General features: G+C 41.5%; 1 protein-coding gene across 1 annotated transcript in view; it reads right to left on the reverse strand.

Moving 5' to 3' along the window:
* Nucleotides 1-1,155: 1,155 nt before the first annotated feature.
* LOC102066070 (netrin-4) overlaps nucleotides 1,156-22,920 on the reverse strand; it is a 45,309-nt gene continuing 23,544 nt past the window's right edge. The window contains exons 4-10 of the mRNA XM_014265967.3: nucleotides 15,271-15,397; nucleotides 14,628-14,816; nucleotides 6,825-7,038; nucleotides 6,051-6,187; nucleotides 5,408-5,476; nucleotides 4,102-4,272; nucleotides 1,156-3,619 (exon numbers count right to left, since the gene is read on the reverse strand). Of these exons, the coding sequence (XP_014121442.2) occupies nucleotides 3,483-3,619; nucleotides 4,102-4,272; nucleotides 5,408-5,476; nucleotides 6,051-6,187; nucleotides 6,825-7,038; nucleotides 14,628-14,816; nucleotides 15,271-15,397 (1,044 nt within the window). The 3' untranslated portion in view covers nucleotides 1,156-3,482. The remainder of the gene's footprint in view (nucleotides 3,620-4,101; nucleotides 4,273-5,407; nucleotides 5,477-6,050; nucleotides 6,188-6,824; nucleotides 7,039-14,627; nucleotides 14,817-15,270; nucleotides 15,398-22,920) is intronic.

The following is a 22,920-nucleotide window of genomic DNA, read 5'->3' on the forward strand; positions in this document are numbered from 1 at the left end:
CTGCATATGATGCAGGCCACAAGTTCATATATAACCTGTGATAACCTGCTTGTTGGGATAGGATTGTTCCTGCAATCCACTTAAACTTGAATCTGGTGCATGTATTACATATCCTGATGTGGATAAAGATTGCCTCTAAAACTTTAGATGATCCTTTAACAAAACTTAGATTCTAAAATGTAAAAAATAAAATTAGACAAAATTACATTTTCAGAATTAAAAGTTACTCAGGAGGTTTTTTTTCTGCTGTTCTCTGCAGTACAGCCTGAGGATATTGCAGAGAACTGACTTCAACTTGTGATAGTAACTTCCCTAGAGGTATGGCCTTGCTTCAGGTGCAAAAATAACTTTTTTTTTTTCTTCCTGCAAAAGGAATGATGAACAAAATGGTGGCTAGAAGGAGAGACACTGATCTTGCAGGCCATTGTAGGGATCATTAGATCTGGGGATCTGGCAGGGCTGTTTTGGAAACAAGATCTATATCCTGAGCAGTTCTGACTGAGAGTGTCCTTGTTAACCTGACAGCAGTGTCTCCTGGTTATCTGAGCACTGATCTGATCACACGTCAATGAACCTACTTATTCCTAGGGAAGGAAAAAAGGAATTTGTGTGCTTCCAGACTCTTGTTTTACCTCATTAAAATTCTATCAGTGTTAGTGTGGGACAGTGTAGGGGAGCTACCAGCAGTTTGTCATTTATTCTTAGTCAGCTCTCTTCACTGGACATGATTTCATTTTGTTGAACAGGAGCCTGTCTGCAGGTGTTTTTCAACTGTTTATCCCCTCTGGAGCTGATGTTTTGTTGGTGATGGTGGAGCTGAGAGAAGACACACCCAACAGAGGAAGAGTAGAGTGCAGCAATGATTATAGCACCAATTTGTTTGTTTGTTTCTTAAAATGGCTTATTGTAAATCAGTGTTGATGATCTGTGAGCAGACAGCTCAGGAACGCCAAAACAAGGAGCACAGGAGGATTTGTGGTGATTCTACAGTGCAGATTAACCCAGATGACACAACAATGGTGTGAAGGGTAGGTGGACACAGGGTTTGTTGTACCCTGAATGGCAGATCCAGTTATTTGTTTTTGAATGTTACAAGTTCCTTACAGCTGCTAAGAAAGGTAGAGCATCCCCTCACTGTGCACTCATTTCCTTCATAGAATGCTGTGTGGAAAATGGGTGCTTGATTTCTTACTCTGTGGTTCCAAGATGTATTTCTACTAGCAGTACCTCGTAATGCTAGTAAATGAATGTGTCAAAAAATAACTTTTATTGACAGAGAAGAACTATGCAGATGTTTACCCTCCCCACAAAACCACCAGTCTGGCACAAAAATAATAGAGGTGTTTGCTTTAATATGGTGCTGACTATAAACCAACATGGAATATCCTCATTGTCATTAAATAAGATCCCCTGCAGGTAAAATGGCCCCTGTTGAAAAGCACATTCCTCAGGTTAATTGTAAACCTACACTTGAATTTCATTTCTTCTGAGACGCCCTGTGAGATCAGACTGTAAATTCATGTACAGGTCTTTATTGATATTTGAAAGAGAACTAGTTAATCTTTTTATTGTCAGACCATTTCTGGAGACAGTAAAGAAAGCAGTTGCTGGGCTCCTAATTTCATAAGGCTGACATTTCAAATTCTGCCAACTGCCTTGGTTAAAAAGTGTTTTATTGCATTAATTAAATAGCTTGTTGGAGATGCCACATTGTTGGATACCAGTTTAGGTAACAACAAATAAATTATGAAGTGAAAGGGGGAAAGCAGTGGAGGAAGGGAAATTTCCTGAAAAGGAGGGAGGAGGAAACACTAGAAACACTGTTTATATCCTGTTGGGAAACAAATTGGAGCTTTTTGCTTTCTTAAAGATCTGCCTGTCATCCATTTCCAAATGAGCTGAGAATATTTCTGCTGTTCAATCAATGTGAAATTCAAAGTAAAATAGCAGTGAATAGAATGGAAGAGGCTGAATTTTTATGTTTTCATTGGTAAAGAGAACAAAACAATGGCTTAAGTTGTAGGCTGGACTTCTGTTGTTCTGCATTAGTATTAGGGTTTCTAGGTGTCTCACCAGTCAGTGCTAAATGAAAACATCTCTTCCCTAGGAGCATTAAAAATTAGCCATGGAATTGAAACATGCAAAAGTAGCATGTGTACTTCTCTTTCTCTGTAACTCCCTGAAAGAATAGATTGATTCATTGTGATTTTTGCTTAGTTGAAGAGAGAGTGCTCCAATCAACTTCATTTGGTTGTAAGTCCTTAAATGGGGGACACACATCTCAAACTTCAATTTCCTCACAATTCTGTGTTAGGGAAGGATTTAAGTAGCTACCTCTTGATTACTGTAGGATAAAATTGATTTAGAAATAATGCTTCTGCAAAGCAGAACTAATTTTACCTGAAGTGCAGATGTTACCACTCCTGTACTTTTGCAGAGGGAGAAATAATCCTCAGGCACTATGGGAAGGAAGCAGAGCTTCAGCATCTTACCCTGAAGTGTGACCAAGAGAAATAAAGCACAATGAAAGCACTAAGTGCAATTGAAGGCCAGTGGTCTTGAGCACAGTTGGAACAGCCAGGTTGCTCTCCCAGAACTACAGCTTACCTCGTGATACATGCTCCCACCAATCCATTTACCTCCTGTTTCTGCTTTGTGGCTTTTGTAGTGTCACAATTTCAGTATTAGAGCAGCTGCTAGTTCCTCACACTTTGGCTTTTTCCTATAATTAAGGCTTATTTGCAGTTATTGCTGTGAAACCTTTGTGGTGTTGCAGATTAAGTACTAGAGCACAGAGCTGGGTTTGGGATGGTTTGGTTTGAGCCAAGGTGGTTTCTGCAGCAGAGCTCAGCACTAAGCCTTGATGATACATGATGATACATGATGCACATCTCTAAAGGACACTGTCCCAAGATAAGCCACACATTTGTTTCTGTAGGCAGTGGGATAATATTGGCTTCTAGAAAGCAGCCTATTGTACTGGCATAATTGCAGTCTGATGGTAAATCAGTTTGAGCTCTCTTATATGCTTATTTAGTATTATGCCACTTGTAAAGCTGAAAGAAATTGCTGCCTTTTAGTGGTCACTTATAAATAAAATTTACACTCCAGTAATGAATGTATTATGAAAGCAGTTTATGCATATTAATATCAGACTCTGACCTGAAGTATGGAAACACTAGTACATGTCTTTAGTTTTGCCTTGTAAAATGATTCTGTCTGGAATCAGGCTCAAGTGGACAACTGACTTGTGATTTATATATGATGCACTAGGTAACTCTGTATAATAAGGTTGTGCATTTTTTTAAAAAAAGTAGTTATGTCCCAAGTTTCCTGTCTAAGCACATGAAAGGAGGGATGGCAAGTCTGCTTTCCTTGCTTCAGCTAGGAGCATCTTGAATGGGAATGCTTGAACTAACTACACCTTTCACTGCAGTGTTACTAAAAGGCAAAGTCCAGCACTGTAATTTCTGAAGCAGAAATTATTTGCATCCAGTTCTGAGAATATCTGATACTTGTTTTCCCAAATATGCCTTCCAGGGTTTCACCAGGCTGTTCATGTTCACGAGGAGTTTGCCAGTCCTAGAGTCCTCCTGGCCTGCTATGAGATAGTCAGTACCTAGTTAAAAAAAAAAAAAAAAAAAAAAAAAAAAAAAAGGAAAACCTTTAGTTAGCAAATAGAATAAGAAAGAACCAAACCAGAATTTCTCTATTTCATATGGATCTGGCATAGAGCATTTTTGCCAATTTCATCCAGCTTATGCATGTGCCATCTTATGTGTACAAATCCCTGTGCATCCTGTCACTGCTGGTTCCTGGGCACACAGATTCATGGTGTCAGGGCTGTGCTCAGGGGTTATAGCTATAAATGATTTCATTCCAGTGAGGTTCTGCACACAGATCTGCAGGGATTTGGCAGCTGCTGCTCATGCTTTTGCCACCCTCCTGCCTTTACCACCCTCCTTGAGCACTGTGAGCTGGAAAGCAAACATGCTTTGGTGGGATGAATCAAAGGATGCTGCCCCAGAAAGGCTAATCACAAATATTCCTAAGCACTGTTTTCAGGGGAAGCAAAAGCCCCAGTGAAGATTTTGTCCTTACCAGGATTGAGAATGGGACATGTGCAGCCCCTGTTGGTCCAGGATTCTGGGTAAATGCTTCTGTTGCTCCGGGCAATTTTCACCTTGCCTGATTTCAGGACCTTCTTCACTTTCACAACAACTTCTGCATGGGTCCCTTTGTCATGAGCAGACAGGATTCTTGCTTTTATTACTGCCAGAAAACATATCCAAATAGAAACCAACAATGAATTTTTAAATGAATTTTCGTTAATGCTGCTAAAAGGTAGAATTTTAACACCTTGAAAGAAGACATGAAAAATCCCCTAAAGTGCAGTTGTGCAGAAAAGTACAGTGCTTGTCCATTTCACTGATGGATCTTTTAGATAAATCTAAGGAATAAAACCTGAATTTTTCTTTTTAAATAGTTAACTCATCTTTTCACTATGTTATTTAGCAACTATTTTTAATGGGCTGATGTCAAACACTTGGAAATTCTAGGAAAGCACTTGTATGTGTACAGAAGGAAGGGTGAAAAGCCCCAACCAGCAGCTACCAGTCTGTTTTCAAGCACTGATTCTACACTTTATATTTGCAGTTAGAAAATGTTAGTGTTTTGCTATAACACTGGCCTCTCAAAAATTCTGTCCTGTGGGAAGGGACTGTCTATAGGAAGGAAGTCAAGAATTTTCCTATCAGCCATGTCACATGACTAAAACTCCATGATTGCACAACAAACCAGAAGAGCTATTTTTGTTTTGTGGTCCAACACCTGGTTGCCATGATAAATTCCTGTTCCTTTTAATTTATTTGGATCTCATAACTTTTTGGCATGACTGGCTCATGTAGATCATCTCCTCAAGCAAGCTTTGTTGTCTCCTGCCACAATAACATCAAACCTCTGGATCCCCGAGCTTTCCTTTCTTGCTTCATGTGATGGCATGAACCAGGTGTTCATAAACAACAGTTTAAATACATTCTTGGTAAATGAGCATGGCTATTGGAATCTGCATAATGACTGCAAAAGCAAAGGCATTTCAGATGTGAGGGTTTTTATCATTTTTTTCTTGATGCAGAGCCCAATCATTCCACTGAATATTATTCTAGCACCCCTTGTGCTGTAAGAGGTAAATTAACTGGGTGGGAAGGAGACACTACAGAGCTTTGCATGAAAAACGCTTTTAAGTTCTGATCAGAAGTTGGACATGTCACTTGACAAAAAAAGGCCGAATAAATCCTACCTCTCAGGACTTAACCAATCCTGTCATTTTTCACAGCTATCAGCTGACAATATGCATAGCAGGAACATCGTGAAATGATCATAGCTTGGGGGCATGGTGCCCACTTACCATAGGCATATTTCATTTGGCAGAAGTCATTGACACTCCCGAGCACCTTCTCTTTGCACACACACTTTTCTAGCAGGGAAACCCCAGAATAAAAAAGGTTGGAGAAGAGCCAGGACATGAGAGAGAAAAGAAGAGCAAACAATCATCAGTTATGAAGTTAATTATCTATAATTCCGATAATCTATATGAACCTTATGAATAAGTTGGAGAGTGAGCTCAGTTATTTGCAAATGTGTTTCTTGTTATATGATAAAATAATTACTCTGAAATCTGATCAGCACTGTCAAGTAAAATGCAGCCCACATGAGGTCTATTGTACAGGTAATAAACTGATCCTAATGAAGAGATCAGATCCAGCTGTAAATCATGTAAGTAATGAGACCTTTGTTTGATTCCATAACCTAAGAAATGCTGATCCTTCCTGCTGTTAAAGCAATATCCATCTCAGAAAAATCAAGTTATGCAGTGTCACTGTTACCTCTGCCAAGCCACCAGTGATGGCAAGTGCTGATTTTTACAGGGCAGGCAAAACTGAGAACTACTAAAAATACTACAGACAAGCTGGAGATAAGTGGGGCACACCCAGTCAGGGTGGAGGGTTGAAAGAACTGGCAACCAAATGTTCCCAAGCTCTGGGCTGTACCTGGGTGCCTCAGTGCAGAAAATCCCTGCTCGTGGTCGTTCCATTTCCACTCCTCTTCGCTCTCGTTGCTTGGTGTTTGGATGAGGTCGGGAATTCTTCCCCCGATGGGGACATTAAAGAAGGGCTCGCTGTCATAGCTGGGGACACACAAAGCATAGCACTGCCTTAGGGCACTCAGGAGAGGGAAACAAACAAACAAACAAACAGCTGCCTTTGGCTGTGCCCAGAATGCTGAGCTTGCTTTCTTCAGGTTGGGAGTGCAAATATGAGCGAGACTTCATGCCACAAAGAGAGATCACAAGGTCTAGGCTTTTATTCAGGCCTCCCACTGCTGACTTAGCATTTTTAAAGTACCTATAAATTGGGCCTTTTTTGCTTAAATTTGTTTTTAGGGAATTGTGTAACTTAGTGACCACTTGTTGATGTCACTGGGACCTGAGGATAGCTACAATTGCTCAGCAAATCATTTTACCCTGGGCACAGATAAGCGGCAGACTCTTCCATCTATTTACAAAGCAAAGATGTGCTTAAAGACCCTGCACATATTTCCATGGGGTTGTGGAAATGCCTATTATTACTGCAAAGATTCATCTGTTCAAGATTGCCTTGGATAATGCAGTGGACTTAAAGGTGTAAACGTAACCTAAAAAACCTTTTATGATTTATAGCCTCCTTTTCAAATGATTGTGCACCCTCCAATTGTTGTTATTTCTGTAGAATTAGTTTCATTTCCCAGATCCCATCTCAGAGTGACCCCAGGGCAGGTTGCTTTACCCATTGAAGCAGGTCCCAGTGCGCTGGTCACAGTCCCTGGCGCAGTCGCAGGGCCGACAGCCGCTTTCTCCAAAGCCCCAGTAGCCCACCAGGCACCTGTCACAGCTGGGACCTGCCACTCCTGGTTTGCAGTAGCAGAATCCTGTCCGGGGGTGGCACCTCCAGCTGCTGCTGAACGTGCTGTTGGCTGAACCCATGGGCTGGCAGGCACAAGCTATGGACACACAGCAAGAGGCAACTCAAATTAGGGTCAGCTGCTTCAGTGACATTTTAGCAAGGCTGATAAACTTGTGCCTTCTTCCTCATGAGCAGTACTTTTAAGTCAGAACTAGTAAATATTTCAGCCTCCATTAACTTTTCTTTTTAATTTGTTAGACAAAGCAGAAAAAGTACAACTGTGAGCATTTGTGTTTGGAAGTCAGCTCTCTACTACACAAATCATGACCACACAGGGTTTTCCAGTGATACCAGAAAGCCTCCTCTGTGTGTTTATTTTTAAAGGGGCTTGAAGGTAATTTACTTTAAAAGTGTTTTGCAGAAAGTTTCACTAGCAAGGGCAAGGAAAAGATTTATAGCTATTGCCTACATTGCCTTTCCTGTAAACACAGAATTCGCAAAACTGCTGTTTCCTCTGGGGTAGATGCAGATTATACAGGTGGTTCAGATGACCTGAAACATATTTTCAATTTCTGCCTCTAAAGAGTGCACGGATTTCCTTCTGTTCCTTTCTAAAGTGCTGAACATCACACTATGCAATACTGTATGTGCTTAAAGAAGCTGATAATTTATTTTTTTTACAAATGCATGAGCAGATTTTTTTCAAGGAAGGTTAGCAGAATAGGAGAAGACCTCTAAACTTACTAGATGTATTTACATGTAGCTGAAGGAAATAGGAGGAAAAACCTTGAAATAGGGTTGCCAGTTTCACACCAGCCTAGCAACTCAAGGCAATTTGGCAGGAGAACAGATAGTTACAGCCCCATGGGCGTCTCTTCCTGCACAGACAATAAATTGTCATAATCCCACACCAATGGTACATTCCTGATGTGACAGCATCAGGGAGGGATGCACAGAGAGGCACAAGCCAGCACAGTTGATTCCTCTCCATCAGGGCAGAACCTGGCTGAGATGGCCAAGCCTCATGCCAACAGCTCTGCAGAGGTAAAATACAAGCAGTAAATAAACGCACTCTGATGTTCAGACAAGCTTGATCAAAATGAACTCCAGGCCTTCATATTTCAGCTCTCTTTAGTATTAAGAAATCGGCATGCTCTGACTTTTACTTGTAGCAAACTGAAAAGGTAATGCATCACTACTTCATCCATCTGGAAGAGGGCAGAAATAAAAATCTTGTGGCTAAGGCCTGCTTTGACAGAGATTTTCAGTTAAATGTTGGACACCCAAGGTGTTTAGATAGCTTGGATCAGAGGCCAGCCTTTTTGGATGCTTATTTGAACCAAACACGATCTCCAAAGCTTTTGAAGTTTGTCCATCATTGTTTCTGATCAAACTACTTTTCTTCATGAGCTCACAGATAAGAGACTAAATGAACACTCTGATCCCACACATCACTATCCAAGGGGAAAGGGGCAAATATACGTCTAAAGAAAATTTAAAATGTAGCAGGGACAGATTGACTTTCACCTGCAACCTCATATTTGAAACTCAGGAAAAGAAAATACCTTTTGAAAATAGTACAAGAAGAAGGGCAAGCAATTTTGTTCAAAGGGCATCTCATTATGATCTGCTTACCATATAGTTATTTTTTCCCCCACGCCCCGTGTTCTTTATGCCAATAATTTCAATAATATTATTCTACTGCTGTGGATGGATGTGGGCCCGTTGTGCTCAGGGGGCTCTAGCACAACAGCCTAGGGACAGAAGAGCCACGTGCTGTCACGGGCAATGTGCTGGGCACAAAGGGCGGGCTGGCGCGGGGCAGCAGCCCCGGCTCTGGGAGCACACCCAGGGCTTGTGCTGTCACTTCTGGAGAGCAGGTGGAACACTGAAGTGCTCATTAGCCCTGACACGTTCAAAGGAAGGTCTCATTTTTTGCTGCTAAACTGGATTTCACCCCCGCCCCATTTTTTGCAGGGATGATTACATCACCCTAAAAAAAGAGATTCTTAGTTTGTCAGTCACTGAAAACAATGGATGTCATAGATTTGGAGATCAGGATGGGAAACACCCTTCCTTCATTGCAGACAGGTTTGAGACACAAGGAGTAGGAATTTTTCAACATCAGGGTCACTTGAATCCAGGATGGTTTTCACTGTAATATTGTGACATGTAGGATTTCCCCATGGAGCTTTCACTTAAAATGTCTTCAATTTCTCCAACCTCTAGATCTGTCTTTATCCCTCTTATTTCCAGTTTTTGGGTTTCATCAGTGAGAGTCACTTAACAGATGGGTAACTCACATCATTAGACTACCCTATCCCCAGCTGAGACTGGAACCTGATTCAGGAAGATGAGAACTTCTCCTACCCTATTCATAAGGGAAAACATTACAGCACAGTGACTGAAAGCTGATGAGGAAGCAGAAAACAAAAATTGGTAAAGCTGATGAGGAAGCAGAAAACAAAAATGCCTTTTTTATTTTGAGGCTACAGTTCAGTAAAAATAATGTTCCCAGATGAACTGTGGGACATATTCTCCAGTTAGAAACTGGGACAGCTTCTGGTGCATCAGAAAGCAAGCTGAATCAGTACATGTACAACACTTTCAGATGAGTTATACAAGTGGCTTGCAAACTCTTTACTCAGTCTGTGTTTATTTAGCATTTCAGCTTGGGTGGGTACATTGTCTGGCTTCCAGAGTATTATGGCCAAAATCCCAGTTGTGATCTAAGGTAACTCCTAAAATAAGAGCCCACATGTCACATGCTGAAGGGGCAGCTGTGGATGACTGGGTTTTTATCTGTTTAACAGTACCATGGATTTGCAAATAAACCTCACTATTAAAGAAACATAAAAGCGTGTTTCCAAACCCTTACCCTTTAACATTTTCCAATATTTGACAACCCTTTCCCATTGAATTTTGCTTCTTTTCTCTTGGCAAACCCTCATTTTCTCTCCATCCACCTCCCTGTCTAACAAAACAGCACCCAGTGTGACAATGGCCTTGTTTGTCAAAGGCATCATCAATTATGTTAGGGACGGTGTGCAGACAATCCTGGCTCAGAGCTGGGCAGTTTGTTTTGGTTCTCCCTTTGACAGTAGCATAGTGAAAAACAGAATTTTACTTTAGAGCTGCCTATTGGTCAGAGTGTCAGGAATACCCTCTTGCCTTTTAGTCTCACTCCCGTACCAAGTATTTGTCAGACACTACTGTAAAAGGGAGGAGACAAGAAATAATGAAAAATGAATAATTCATACTGCAGTCCCCACTCAAGTCCCTAATAAATCTGTCTGCCCTCAGCACAGCTGTCTTCCCCATGTAATTAGACACAGATGTAAAATATAATATTGGTTGTAACAATATGGTCCCAGCTTACAGGAAAATAGCAGGTGCTCCAAGTAAGTCAATGGCCTACGAGGTATCTTGTCCATAACTTTTGTCTAATAATACTGCATAAGATATAACTGTGAGCAGACTTGCTATTTGATTAAAAAAACCCAGGCAAAATGAAAAATCAAACAGTCTTTTGAGTCTGAAATATATACATGTGCATCTTGGGAGTATATGATCAAACCAGTGTGATTTTTAAAGCATGTCAGGTGTGGGGATTGACTCTGCCAATGATGTTTCTTAAATGAAGGAAATAAGATAGCTCTGTGTGTGGTCAGGGCTGATTAAGACAGACTTTGAACCAAGATGTGATGGGGCCTTTGTGATATTAGAATTAAAAGTTCACTCCCTCTGCTCAGAAGTAAAAGGATGAGAAGCAGAGCCTTTCAGACCATGTGTGTGCATGTGCATCTGGGCACATTTTAATTTTCTAGCCTCGTTCTTTGAGTAAAAAAAGCTTGTTTTCCTGGAGACGCTTTTTAATGGGTCTACATGCCTGCATTACTTTTAAGCTAAGCAAAGGGTGAGTACAAAAGATGGTGCCATTTCAGAAGGATCCCTTAAGCCTTGGAATAAGCCACAGGAAAGAGCCAAGGATACAGCAGCTTTTCTGACCATTGGTTAGGAAACAATTAGGCTTTTGAGTCAAAGCTCCCATACAAGTCTATATGCAAACTACTTAATCCTGTGTTGTCACCCCCAATAACAGGCAGGTGTGTGCCTTGCTCAGGGACTCTTTTCATGCCTTTTTTTCTTTTTAATATAGATCTAAGCAGTGTCCAAACAAGGCTCTGCCCATGACCCTGCTCTCATTCATCCCAGCTGGTAGGAACAGGAGAAGCAAAGGGATCAGAGGCAAGCTACCTCTGCAGACAAAAAGGAATAGCAGATTCACACTTTCATATCAAATTTCAGCAGATTTTTTGTTTTCTGAGGGAATGTCTTTGCAGTCTCACACTGGAGGGTCAGCTAAGGGTGGTTTAGATAGTGCCAGGAGATCCAATTGTTATACAACTTTTTTTTTTTTTCAGAGCAGATTAAGAGAGAATGCTATTCATTATTATGACTAATGCTTAAAGACTGTTTCTGGGCCTGAGCAGTGTCCTGTTAACTTTCTGGGAGCCTGAGGGGGATGTCACAGCTGAACCTAGACTTTGCTCTGGATGGCAGAGCACTCTTCAAGCGTGCTTTCTCAAAGGGATTAGCACAGCATTTCATTCAGCTTTTTCATCAGACTTCCTTTCCCAGCTCAGTATCTACTGTACACAAGGGTCAAGTTTTCATCTCCCATTGAAAGTTTTTTTTTTTCCTCTGAGCTCAAAATGGGAAGATGGGCACTAGGTTGCCCTCACCAAAACCATCCATTCAGTCTGCTGTTTGCAGTTTATTACTGCTTTTCAACACCTGCTCATTGGGTGGGTTTTTCATTTAGTGTTGTTAGTCCGTCACTGTTTGCATGAATTTTTCAAAGTGAGATGATGCCCTGGAATTGGTACACTTAAATCCTAAAAGAAATGTTAATCCAGAAGTGGCAGCTCTTCAATTTATAATCAGCAGGCTGAGGTATGACAAAAATCTATCTGGTGGTCTCATTGTCTAATATATTAGCAATGCTCAAAGTAGACACTTTTTTTACTGAGAAACCAGAGTTGGTTTTAGGGTCATACAACCTGAACAACTTGGACTACACCAGATGAGGTTTACTGGCAATGCAAGTTTTCAACCTGAAGTGTAGAGATGAGAGGCTCTATCCTGAACATCCTGCAGAACCCTTTTCAGTTTAGCATTAGTTGATGATGGTCCTGGAAGAAAAAGCTTCCCTCTATCAAACTGAGCCTGTTCTAACCAAAGCCTGTCTCCATTGGTGTTTCTGGTTTTGCTGTCTCTGGTAATAACCAAAAGAGGGAAGTGTTCCCTGAAAACTCTCTGCAGAGGTGCACTGTAACACAAAGTGCACACTCACACACTGCCTGCAATCCTCACGGGGAACTGTTTGGGGATCAGGCCTTCCATCATACAAAGTGCTACCTATTATGGGAATTGGTCAAACCTTTTTGTAGGAATTCTCTTATTTTCCTCAAATAAAAGGGAAAATGCACAGAGTAACCACCTCCTTCCCAGTTTCCTCCAAAGTCTGCAGTTATATCCAGAGTTCCCCCTGCTCCCACAGAGGTACAAGCATTGTGCACACAGCTGCTGTAAAAGCCAAGTGGGCTGCAATGCCCTTTCCTTATATCTTGATATGGCAAACATTCATGAATGCCTTTAGACCCCTGGGAAAGGTACCACTGACTTGAAGCACTCACAGATAGGGTCGTGCTTACCTTTGCTGCTGAATCAAACCAATTAAATTCATCTCAGCTAAGAGAAACTCCAGTGCAGGCCAGACTAACACTACCTTTACCTCTTAAGGAAATAGATATGCTTTAGAGGGCAATTCAGTCCATCTGCTTCAGGCATCTACCTTAGACTGCAATAAATAATTTCCCTGAGGTCCCTCTGTTTCTCCATTGACAGAACAAGGAGCCTAGAAAGGACATATAACTTTCAGTGACTGAAGCAGGATGGAGCTCTCTAGGCCTGAGCATGCAACTCAGAGTGCAGACAATTGCATTTGGGGGCCTTCTGCTGGCAGCAACACCTTTCCCAGGTGAAAAGAACATTGTTGGGCTTGACTGGCACAGCAGGAATAAAGCTCTTTCAACAAGGTAAATTTCTGAACAGTTTCTCTCTTGCTATGCAGAGTATTGGCAGGGGTTACCGAGAGACCTGTAACCAGACCAGACAAGAGAGGCAGACGTAGAGTCAAGGTCTGATTTCATCTAAGCAAACAGTTCTAGGGTTTCCAGACAGATAGGATGTATTTTCAAACAATGTTTTTTCCTCTTTGCTGCTCTCCAGCGCTCCTTGACTTCAGCAGTTATCTAGTATTACACATGATGCAGGCTACTGCACCATCTCCCTGCTGCTCAGTACAGGAGTTCATACACAAATTCTTCCAGGTGCTATGAGATTGAAAGCTAATCTTCTGGCATAACAATTTGTTCTCATTACAATATTTCCCTGTAGCAGACCTGCTCAGAGTAGAAACAGAACTGGAAAGGGGCCACCATAGAACACTACTGGATACAGGGTGAGCCAGATAAGCTCACCCTCTGCCCTGTCTGCTGATCCATGTTCTGTGATGAGCACAGTGAAAATCAGAAGAAAAAAAATGTGTGGAAGCAGTCTGCTGTCACCAAGTTCCAGCGGGAAGAAGGCAAAAGAGCAGAAACATTGGATATTTTGGGCACAGAAAGTTTAGGTAATATCACAGGACTCACAACCCTAGGGAGAGGAGTAACCTAAACATTTAAGAGGAATAATGTTGAAGAACATTAAAAGGGCCAGAAAAAGCTTCAAAAGCTCATTATGTCAGTGGGCAAGAGGTCAGACAACAGAGGATGAAGTTCTCTACGCTGGCAACTGATGTCTGAGCTATGGGGAAGGAAAATTATCCAAAGGGGAAAAAAGAAATTAAGTATATTGCTGGAAATAGCAACCTCTCAAACAGATGTGAGATAGAATCAGACATGTGAAGCCTGGCAGGATACTCAGGAAACATTTACTTTAAGTGAGGGAGATTTGGGCTGTTTTCCAGACTGGCTGGGTGCAAACTATCTTGATCCAGAGGTTGTACATCCTCTATGTGCAGCCATTAGTGCCTCTGTGCCAGAGACACACCCTGACACATTTTGCTGAAGTGTTAATGATGTATTTAATTTGGGCAGAGCACTTCATAACAGCTGTAGAGCCTGGAAATAAATCTGAGTTCTGATGTATTTGTTCCCAAGTGAATATGAACAGTTCCAGGCCTCCTGTATCTTCTGCATCCATGATATGTATTTATGTGCACAGATGTTGCACAAACAAATGGAATTTATCAATAGCTTGTACATATGCTCACACAGTCTTGAGAGGTACAGAACAAAACCCCAGGTAAATAAAATGTGCCTCAAGAGAAAAGAAACCATATTAATTTAAAACCAAACACAAGAAGAATGTACCTTTCCCCAGGAGGCAATGCATTTGGAGAATTGAATCAGTTATCACAAAAAAAGTGTCATAACATGGGGACAAATCAGGATAGTCAACTTTGATCAAAACCCCCTGTAGTTTAGGAAAAGAATACAAAGAGAAGATAGTAATACTCATGAGTTACCCTCTAGAAGAGTTACTGATTCTATAGAAATTTTGTTATTTTAATGATTCTTTCACCATTCATTTTTCACCTCGCGTAAGGCGGTCACTTACGTTTGCAGACGTCTGGAGAAGACAGGGGCTTGCCTCTGTCTCTGTAAAAGCCAGGTTTGCACCTCTGGCACCGATGTCCCTCGGTGTTGTGCTGGCAGCTGTCACAGACGCCCCCGCTGCGCTTCCCCGAGGCCAGCCACACGCTCAGGTCAAAGTGGCAGCTCTCAGCGTGGTTGTGGCAGCGACACTCTGGTGGGGACAGGAGAATGTCCTTCAGGCTTTCACAGCTGACACAGTAATATGGAGCATTTTCCAAACCAATCTGGCAGTGTTTTAAACCCTGCTAAAACCTGGAATGTGAGGGGGTGCAGCTACATGAAAATGCCACTCCCCAATAGCCCTAGTGCAGAAGAACAATCTGCACACTGAAGTTCTCCATCAGTGATCAGCAATTTGTCCCCAGTTTCTGTAATGGCACCATTACTGTAAATCACAGAGGTCTTTTGTGGGAATCTACAAAATTAGAGGGAAAATTAGAGGGTTTTGGGGAAAGTTGCAAAAGGCAGGCTTCAGATACAGCAGAACTGTGAGTAGAGCTAAAGCAGCCCCCCTTGCCGGCATCAGTCTTTGTGGGGCAGCTTTGCCTGCTGCTGTGGGGAGTGCTCACCCTGATAGCCTGGGCCAGTAAACTCCTTCCACTTACTTCTGCACTCATTCGGTGCCCCTGTTTTCCCATCTCCTGGCTTCCAAGGCTGGTCGTTGTAGAGTGGAGCACATTTCTCACAGTGGTCCCCTGCCGTGTTGTGTCTGCACACACACTTCCCATGGACCTGCCAGGGAAAAGAGAGCACAGTGAAATGGCCACAGCAGCAGGTGGAGTCCCCAGCAGCTCATGAGGAGCTGGGACTTGTGCACAATTCCCACACGGCTGCCTGGCTCTCTCAGGAAACCTACAGAGCCTGGAGCTAAAACGTGAAGCGCTCTCTTTTCACAGCCATTAATGATGTAGAATTTTTCCTGTATCTTACAACATGCACATAGCAACAATTTAACTCTCAGTTGGCTAATTAATTACTGCATTGATGAACAACCTGTAGACTCTAAATTTGGTGAGCTAACAGGTCTTATTTTGATTTACAAGTTCAGGGCAAGAGCATGCAAAGAGTATCAAATTTACTCTGGGCTAGCAGAGCCAAGTCACAGGAGAGCACAGGCTAACAGAGCATGCTGGGCTCTGTCTTGATGTTAACACTGATCTGGAAGAGAGTATAAATATAGGGAAGTGAAATCACCATGAATTACAAAATTTTAAATTGTTAGATGAATGAGGAAATAGTCATGGACATCCTAGCGCAGTTTAAAATGTAGCAAAAATATTAAAAATAGAAAAATACCAACCAGTACTCCCACAGAAAAGTGGGAGAGCTTTGAGCCATTCTGTAAGGAAGGCACTGATATTTTAACTTAGGTTAAAATATCACCAGCCTGCCAACTTACATATGACTGTATATAAATTAGATTAGTAGAAAAGTAATGTTTTGGGCTATGGAACTAAGAGCACTGTGACCACAAAGGGACAAAAAATTGTACCTGGAATGCTGTGCTCAGTTTTGAACATATTATTACCAGATAAATTAGGAATTAGAAGATGTTCAACAAAAATGAGCAAAAGATGCCTGAAGTACAGGGCTGAAGTACATAAACCCATATAAGCTAGAAAACAATACATAGTATTTGGGCAAATCAAGTCTCTCTGTGACTATTTGCTTGAGAAATTACTTGAATAAAGAACTTGCTTCCTTTGTACTTACCTACTTTCTTTGGAACACAATGATTTTTAGTCATGGCAATATTCAAATACACATCAGATTTGGAAACAGGTATTCACAGAAACTAAACCTTGCAAACTGAGCTAGTCCAGCCTTCAAAGAGAAAGTTACCATTGAAACTACTTCTGCTCTCAAGTAATTTTACACACCAGGAATAAAGCAGCCACTTCCACAATAAACTGTGATTTGGTGCACAAGATTCTATCTACCCAGATTTATTAACAGACTTACAGAAGGGTTTTTATGTTGTTGCTACTTTTTGTTTGGTTGTTTGTTTTTTTTTTAAATTAATAAATAGTATTCCAATATCTGTTTGCAATGCCTCAGGGAAAGGATTTAACAGATAAACTTTTTGGAGGAAATATCAAGCTTAGGGTGTGAGAGAAAGGGAAGGGTGGTACCATAAGTCATGTTCTACATTTATCACAAGAGCAGCTGCTATTTTGCCAGGAGACACTGGTACTAGAGCAGGAAATGTGCAGAAATCTGGGGTCAGACCCCTGTCCCTCCATGGGCTATTGAGGATCCTGAGCTCAGCACAGCTCTGCCCCACTGCACCAAAAAAACGCGCTCAGGGCATGAACAGCGTGAAAAGTGACAGAGAACAAGGCAAAAATGCTAAAAATACTCCTGCAACAGTGTTGTGCTTTTCGCTGTTTGGGTTTGACTTTTCAGGCTTCAAGGTTTCCCCTGGAGAACAGAGGAACGGTAAAAAGAACCTTACCCAGAACTATAGATTTGCATATCTCCAAAATTCAGACTCCACCTGAACTTCACAGCTCATTCTAAACCAGATCAGAACAAAATCCTAGATCACTTTCTTAGGTAATACTTATTTCTATGTAAAATCTGCAAGTTAGCCCATTTTACTGTTTAGAAATACATGTAACACTGTGAATACAGAATACTCTGTATTCACTATATTAAAAAATTATATGAAAAGTGCTGAGACCGTGCAGTTGGGAAATGATCGAATTAAACCACGCAATCTCATTTTAGCCATGAATGACATGATCAAATATTCATTATTCCACAGGAGCCTGTGCTTACAGTGCACAGCACAGATGGTGTGAACACTCATGAACAATTATTCAGAAAAATAAACAGGAAAATTCAGTGAGAGAGGAAAGGAAAGGCTGAGTTATTCTTTGGAAAGTAGACGTGTTAGTTTGCTCATTGCCCACTGGTTTGTTTGAGCTGTAGTTTGTGGCATGTTGTGAGCAGGACAGAGGCAGAGAAGAGGTTCCTACCTGTGATCCCTGCTATGGAACAGCTCCCAAATCCACGTGGAAGGATGATTGGCTCTCCTGCTGGCTGTCTGCTTGGCTTTTTAGCCCTTTTGTCTAAGCCATTGAGCAGGCATGGGGAAACAAGGAAGCTGGCATGGAGCTTCTTTTAGAAAGTGTTACATTTGGGCACTAACATTTTTGGCATAGGTTTAAGAAAGGGTAAAGAGAATGGACTGGTATTGGTGCAAAGGTAAAGCAAAATGAAAATAGTCTGCCAAGTGTATCAAGGAATATTTTTCCATGGAGAGTAATCTCAGATAGCATTCAATAGCATTCATGGGTGAAACAGCTACAGAAGAGAGTGCAACATGAGGTGACAACAAATTACAGAAAGGACTGGGATAGGAGAAGAAAACAGAGACAAACAACAGCTCACATTGACCACACAAGAAAAATGATTAATGGATGTAAGTGGCCATCACAGAAAGACTGGTAAATGCAGGAAAAGCTGAGCTGTGGAAGAGACCTGTTACATTTAAGTGTAATTTGAAATAAGGTTAACTGAGGTGGCTGTGAGTAATGAGATAATTTGTTCTGTTAGAGAGGAAGAGATAGGAGAGGCAGCCAGAGACTAAAGTCCAGGAAAGAGCAAGAAGGAAATACAGGAAACTGTGAGATAAAATAGGAAATGGGATACTGCTTAAAGACTGGAGAGTATGAGAGTCACACTCAACACCAGCACAAGAACAAGTGTGTCCCTGAGTTGTTATTCACTGCTAAAATAAGTCCGCACTTCTCTCACTAAAGTGACCAAAAAGCTGGAAAACTGCAAACTCTACCAAATGCAAAATCTCAGGATGCACTGGATCACAAATATCATGCCAGGGAAGAGAAGATATTCAGACAAGTACAGGTCCAGGGGAACTATGCTGACACCTTTCTATGCCCTTGAAAGCAGAGTCAGATCTACATGGAGATAATGATGATTTATAAGATTAATGAGAAGAGGAGTGTCAGGAAGCAACAAGGACCAGCTGCTCTTTAAGGGCCAAAAAGCTACAATCTCAGGTTTACAACAGCAAAGGCTGAGCCCTTACTGAGGGGGCACCATCCCAAGCACAATGGGCAGAGCAGGGAGCTGGCACCACAGAAACAAAAAGGAAAGGGACTGGGATAATTCAGGAGCAGCAAGAGACAGGCCAAGAAAGACACAACAGGGATGCAAAGTCCATTCAGAGGGCAGAATGAGAGACAAGCACAGGCCAGGGAAAGGTGCAGAGGGAAGGTACAGAGAGAGTAGAGCAGAGCCCCAACACCCCCCCCAGGGTGTTGGGCCAGAGGCAGGAATGCAAACGAGAAACAAGAGCCCAAGGCTGAGCTTAAATAGGACCCCCAAGCTAATGAACAGAGAGCAAAGGTGAGAGTCCCAGGTGGAGCTGGTCAGGGCTGTTAAAGTTCTATTAGTGCCTTCAGGACACTAATAATAACACTTTGATTGCCACTGGATTAATGTCATTGGCATCTTTAGGATATCTGACTAAAAAGAAGCACCTGATACTTTGAGAGTAAGAGATACTTCAGTCTTCTTCATCTGGAGCTGGCAATCCAGGTGGAGGAAGCTTAAGAGCAAGGTGTGAGCAGCAGAGGCAAGATTCATGCCACCAGTTAGGAAAAAAGCCAGTTTTCAGCTAAAGCCTGAGTAATTTATGACAGTGATTTATGTGAATGCATATAAATGTATTAGTACAGCAGATGAAAAATGAAGATCCAGGGGATTTCTCTATCACCTCTATATTTCACTTTGTCCTTTTGTTCCATAGGTAACACATCATCACTTGACATATCCTGATTCTTAGGTACAAAAGTGTTTAGGCCTATATGAACTTCTCCACTGGGCTCATTGCTGCAATATTTGAGTACTTTGGAAACATTATGAAATTCATTTTTATGACATTTCCCTTCATCTGCTTTTCCTCATTACTCTGGTGACTGTCCTGTCTCTGAGGCTCTTTCCCATTCATTGTACTGAGAGTTCAGTTGCTCTCACAAACTTTTTTTTGAAACTGGATGGTGTTTTCCAAAGTTATTGTGGGGAATGGATCTGAGAAAAAGATGCAGGCAGGCAGATTGTGTGATTGTATAAACCTCCCCATTGCAAAATACCAGTCTGAAGTCCCACGTGCATCCCCTGGAATAGTTTGTGTTCTTGCACTCCTGCTCTCCAATGCATTCAGCTGGGGCTGCCCCTGTCACTAATGCAGGCTGTCAGCTTTGAAAGATGAAAACTGCTGCTTTAAATGCTGATATTCTGGCTTCCTCATACTTGAAGTTTTCTAATAAATTTTGCAAAGTGTAGACATTTATAAACTGACATACCTGAATTTATAGGATATAATTAGTCCAGGAAAGGAAGACAAATGTTTTTCTATACTCAATCACCATCACATTGGGTTAAATGGCCATGTGAAAGTGAGTTCTAGTTTTGTGTTTTGGTATAGCAGCTGTGTTCTCAGACTATGGCTTCATGATCTAAACTTTTTTTGGACAATCCCAATTTGAGACATTTCCTTACTATTTCTTGCTATGCTATCACTTACATCATGCCCTGAGTTATGTATAAATTGGGCTGCAAAACCAAACCATGTTTGGAAAAAAGCTAAACCGAGGGGTTTTTTTCCCTTGGCAATAGTATTTTTAATCTGGATTAATTCCCTCATCTGTCTCACAGTACAGTCATGCTGTTACAAGTCTGGTGTTGCTGCCAAAGGCTTTGATTTGTACATCAACCACCTGAGCAGCTTTGGATCAGGACATAGAGGAGGTTATAGCTTTGTGCATTTTAATGCCAGGATGATCAGTTCCAACCATTTAGCTTGACCTGCTATACTCAGCTGTGAGTTTCATCCAGTAGTTCTTCCATCAAGCTCTTCTGGTGGATTTATAGCACATAGTGTAGAACTTTATCCTGTTTTCATACAACAGTTCCAAGAAATTACATGGTACTTGATCATCTTTGCACAAAGCTTCTTCACCTGAATTCTGATTCACAGCTGAGAAAGTGAAAGAAGACTTTCCACCTCTTTGTCCTTTTTTTAAAACTCTGTTCAGCTTTGTATAATACCTAAAGCCTCTTGCTTTTTCTCTGCCTATTTAGTTTCTTTACCTATTGTCCTTTCATTAAACATTGTGGTTGTTGCTCTTTCTCCTGGGCTACTCTCAGTCTATTTGGGGGTGTTTTTCTTCATGAATGAAGGTTAAATTTGGAAGCCTTCCAGGTCAGAGCAACTGTTGCTGATTCAGAAAAAATGTTTGCCTTCAGACTCTGTATTCACTCTGTAATGTCACCAGAGAAATTTGGGATACTGCAGTTTGCAATGACATCAGATGCTATCCCTTACCTGCTTGTAATAAATTGACTTTTCTTGGGTCATTTTGCATTGTTAAATGAAACAATGTCTGCTGTTCTGCTTTGTTTCACTTACAGTTCAAATGACCTCTGTGGTCCCTCCAAATGAAAAGAATATCCATGCATATTTATAAAAAATCCTTGAATATCAAGTCCTAAGGAGAGCACATACAACTTATAAGAGGCCAAACTAAAATTTTCCTTCAACTTTTTTGAGGTTGCAATGAGAATGGGTGATATGGAAGCCCCAGATTACAGTGCCTGCTGTGGGCAGATGGACAGTTCAAATTCCTGCTCTAATCAGGAATGAGAAAAGCCATTATTTTCCTCTGTCACTTGTTGGTTTTTGGGAGAAGGCCTAATACATGTATATGTCAGAAAACTACTACACATATGGGTGCTTTCTGAGGGAACTCAGTTTCTGGCTCATACTTGGTGACTTTGATAAATTAAGTTTGCAGGAACTTGACAGGGAACAGGGATAAGTAGAGCTGGGACACCTGTGGCAGGGCCACCTGAGCCCATGTGGGTTTTGATCTTCATAGTGAGTCAATGAGCTGCTGCTGGTCCCAAATTCACTGAATTGGTAATGGTGGAGAAAAAACAGTGATAGTGTTCAGCTGAATATTCAGACTGACACCCCTAAGAGTTTTTGAACAGTAACAAGACAACATTATTCAGCCTGTAAGAGTTTCAAAACACAGCTCTACCTTCTGCCTGAATTCACCTCTCACAGTTCATATTTCATTCTGCTTGCTTATTGTCTTCTTTCTGAATTCTACCTTGATTACTATTGATTTTGGGGACAAGCTGTCCTCTTGTTTTTGCCAGTAACTCCATTATGAATCTGTAACAAACTGCACACAATGAACAGCTGTCAGGCTGAAATAGCATCTGAGTTACAGTAGGTCACCAGCTCCTGGTGAGTGTCTTAAGAATGGAGGAAGAAGAAAGGGGAATGAGAGTCAGTATTTAAATACTGAGTGCCAGAATCACAGAGTAATGAGTAAATACCACTGTTCAAACGTCCTGAAAGTGAGTGGCACCTCTTGCACCTCTGAGTTCTGGGCACAGCTGGAATCAGATAATGTGAAAACTTAGCTGGGGATTATGAATAGAACTGCACAAGGTATGTGAAGAGGAGTTAGATAATATTTACAAGGCTTACAACAGCCTGGTCACCTAGAAAACTGATGTACAAAAGCAGGTTTTACCTTATGTAACCCCCATTATGCCAAACAAGGAATCCTACTTAGAACCAGGTCCTGCTCCCTTTGAAGTAAGGGGAAAACTTTCCATTTGCTTGGTTGTGCAGGATCAGGCCCACAGGGAGTCTAGTTTGTCTCTGTAAACAGGATAAAGAAGCAAAAGAAACATCCGAGGCCACTTGTAAGAATTTCCTGGCACTCTAGGTACCAATAATTAACAAGTAAAAAAAAACCACCCTAATGCTTTATACAAAAACATTTTCATCCACATTTGCTTTCCTCTTTCCGAACTTCTCATGAGCTAGAAAGAGAATTGTGAAATGTTTGGCAAACAAAAAGGACTTTGGTCTAGATTCTCTGTTCTGTCCATGTGCACTTTCTGCTTTGTAAACTGTTCTGGAAGCACCTCTGGACTCACCTAAAATGGGCCAGCAAAGCAGATCCTAAACCTGGCAGCTCTGCAGAGGCACACAGAACTTTGTGCATCCTGCAGTGTCAATACCTGGGACAGGATTGTGTTCTGTTGCATCCAACCACAGAACAAGACTAGATGCATTCAGCTGGCTGGGTCCTGGCAGTTGTTTCACTTGCAGCAGCATGTTAATAACTCCCATTAATTAAAAAAAAAAGACTGGGAAACTATTTGTAAGAGTTTAAAAAATGCAGGCTGTGATATTCAGA

This window comes from Zonotrichia albicollis, chromosome 12 (genome assembly GCF_047830755.1).
Source record: "Zonotrichia albicollis isolate bZonAlb1 chromosome 12, bZonAlb1.hap1, whole genome shotgun sequence".
NCBI lineage: Eukaryota > Metazoa > Chordata > Aves > Passeriformes > Passerellidae > Zonotrichia > Zonotrichia albicollis.